Genomic DNA, 873 nt, shown 5'->3' with positions numbered 1-873 from the left:
ACAAGCAGAGAAGGTCGAACTAAAGATCTTGGTCTGACACAGACTTGTGACCATTTAAAGGAGAAACCAACAGAAAGTGTCTCAGTCAGGTTTTGGTCACCACATTCAGCCAGATCATCTTCACTGCTCCTTGTCATTGATTGTCCAAGTGTCTGAACTCCACTGGAGGATGAACACATTCTCCATAAAGATATTCCCTCATCAGGTGTTTTGATGATGGTGGTGGAGAGCGCTGTCTGACACCTGGCTCTAAGATCTACCATAGGTTTTCAACTGGGTGGAGATCTGGTGACAGTGAAGGTCACAGTTTCTGATCCACATCATTTTCAGTCTCATCAGACCTTCAGTGCCCCCTGGTGGTCTGTGGATGGAGACGCTGTCGTCCTGTTTCTCTGTCGTTTCTCTGGTTCTTCCTTTAATTTGTCTCCATCTGTGTCTGACCCTGAAAATGTTCTTCATACGTTCATGTTGATGTTCACAGGTGCAGCTCCAGAGCCGTCCGTCACAATACTTGAACAAACAAAGGACCAGGCACTGCTGAAATGTGTCGTTCGAGGTGCTTCACCCAAACCTGATGTCCAGTGGCAGGACAGTGATGGAAAGACTCTTCCTGCTGAAGAACCACAGGTCTCTGAAAGACGAGGCAGCTACGACATTATCCTCCAAACTACTGTGACCAAGACTGACACCTATCGCTGTGTAGCCACACAGGAGGAAATCAGACATCAGGTTCATGGTCAGACCCATGTTTATATCAGTGGTGAGTTTCTTCCTGTTTCTGTTTTTACAATTAAATCATTTAAATAGTTATTAGTTTTCAAATCCTCCTCGTCTGTCTGAACCTGAAACCAGGAGTTAACAGATGTTCACCAC

The 873-nt window shown here is 45.5% G+C and overlaps 1 protein-coding gene across 1 annotated transcript in view; it reads left to right on the top strand.

The window, feature by feature from the left end:
* The window catches only part of LOC147819527 (CD276 antigen-like), a gene marked incomplete at its 5' end in the record, with an annotated part of 6,048 nt that overhangs the window by 4,411 nt on the left and 764 nt on the right, over positions 1–873 (top strand). The window contains one exon of the mRNA XM_087172365.1: positions 482–760. Within this exon, the coding sequence (XP_087028491.1) occupies positions 482–760 (279 nt within the window). The remainder of the gene's footprint in view (positions 1–481; positions 761–873) is intronic.

The sequence above is a fragment of the Seriola lalandi genome, unplaced genomic scaffold, assembly GCF_002814215.2.
Source record: "Seriola lalandi dorsalis isolate HSWRI2012SDOR001 ecotype SW California unplaced genomic scaffold, Sedor1 jcf7180002052363, whole genome shotgun sequence".
NCBI classification, from domain to species: Eukaryota; Metazoa; Chordata; class Actinopteri; order Carangiformes; family Carangidae; genus Seriola; species Seriola lalandi.
This window is presented reverse-complemented; position numbering and strand designations above follow the sequence as displayed.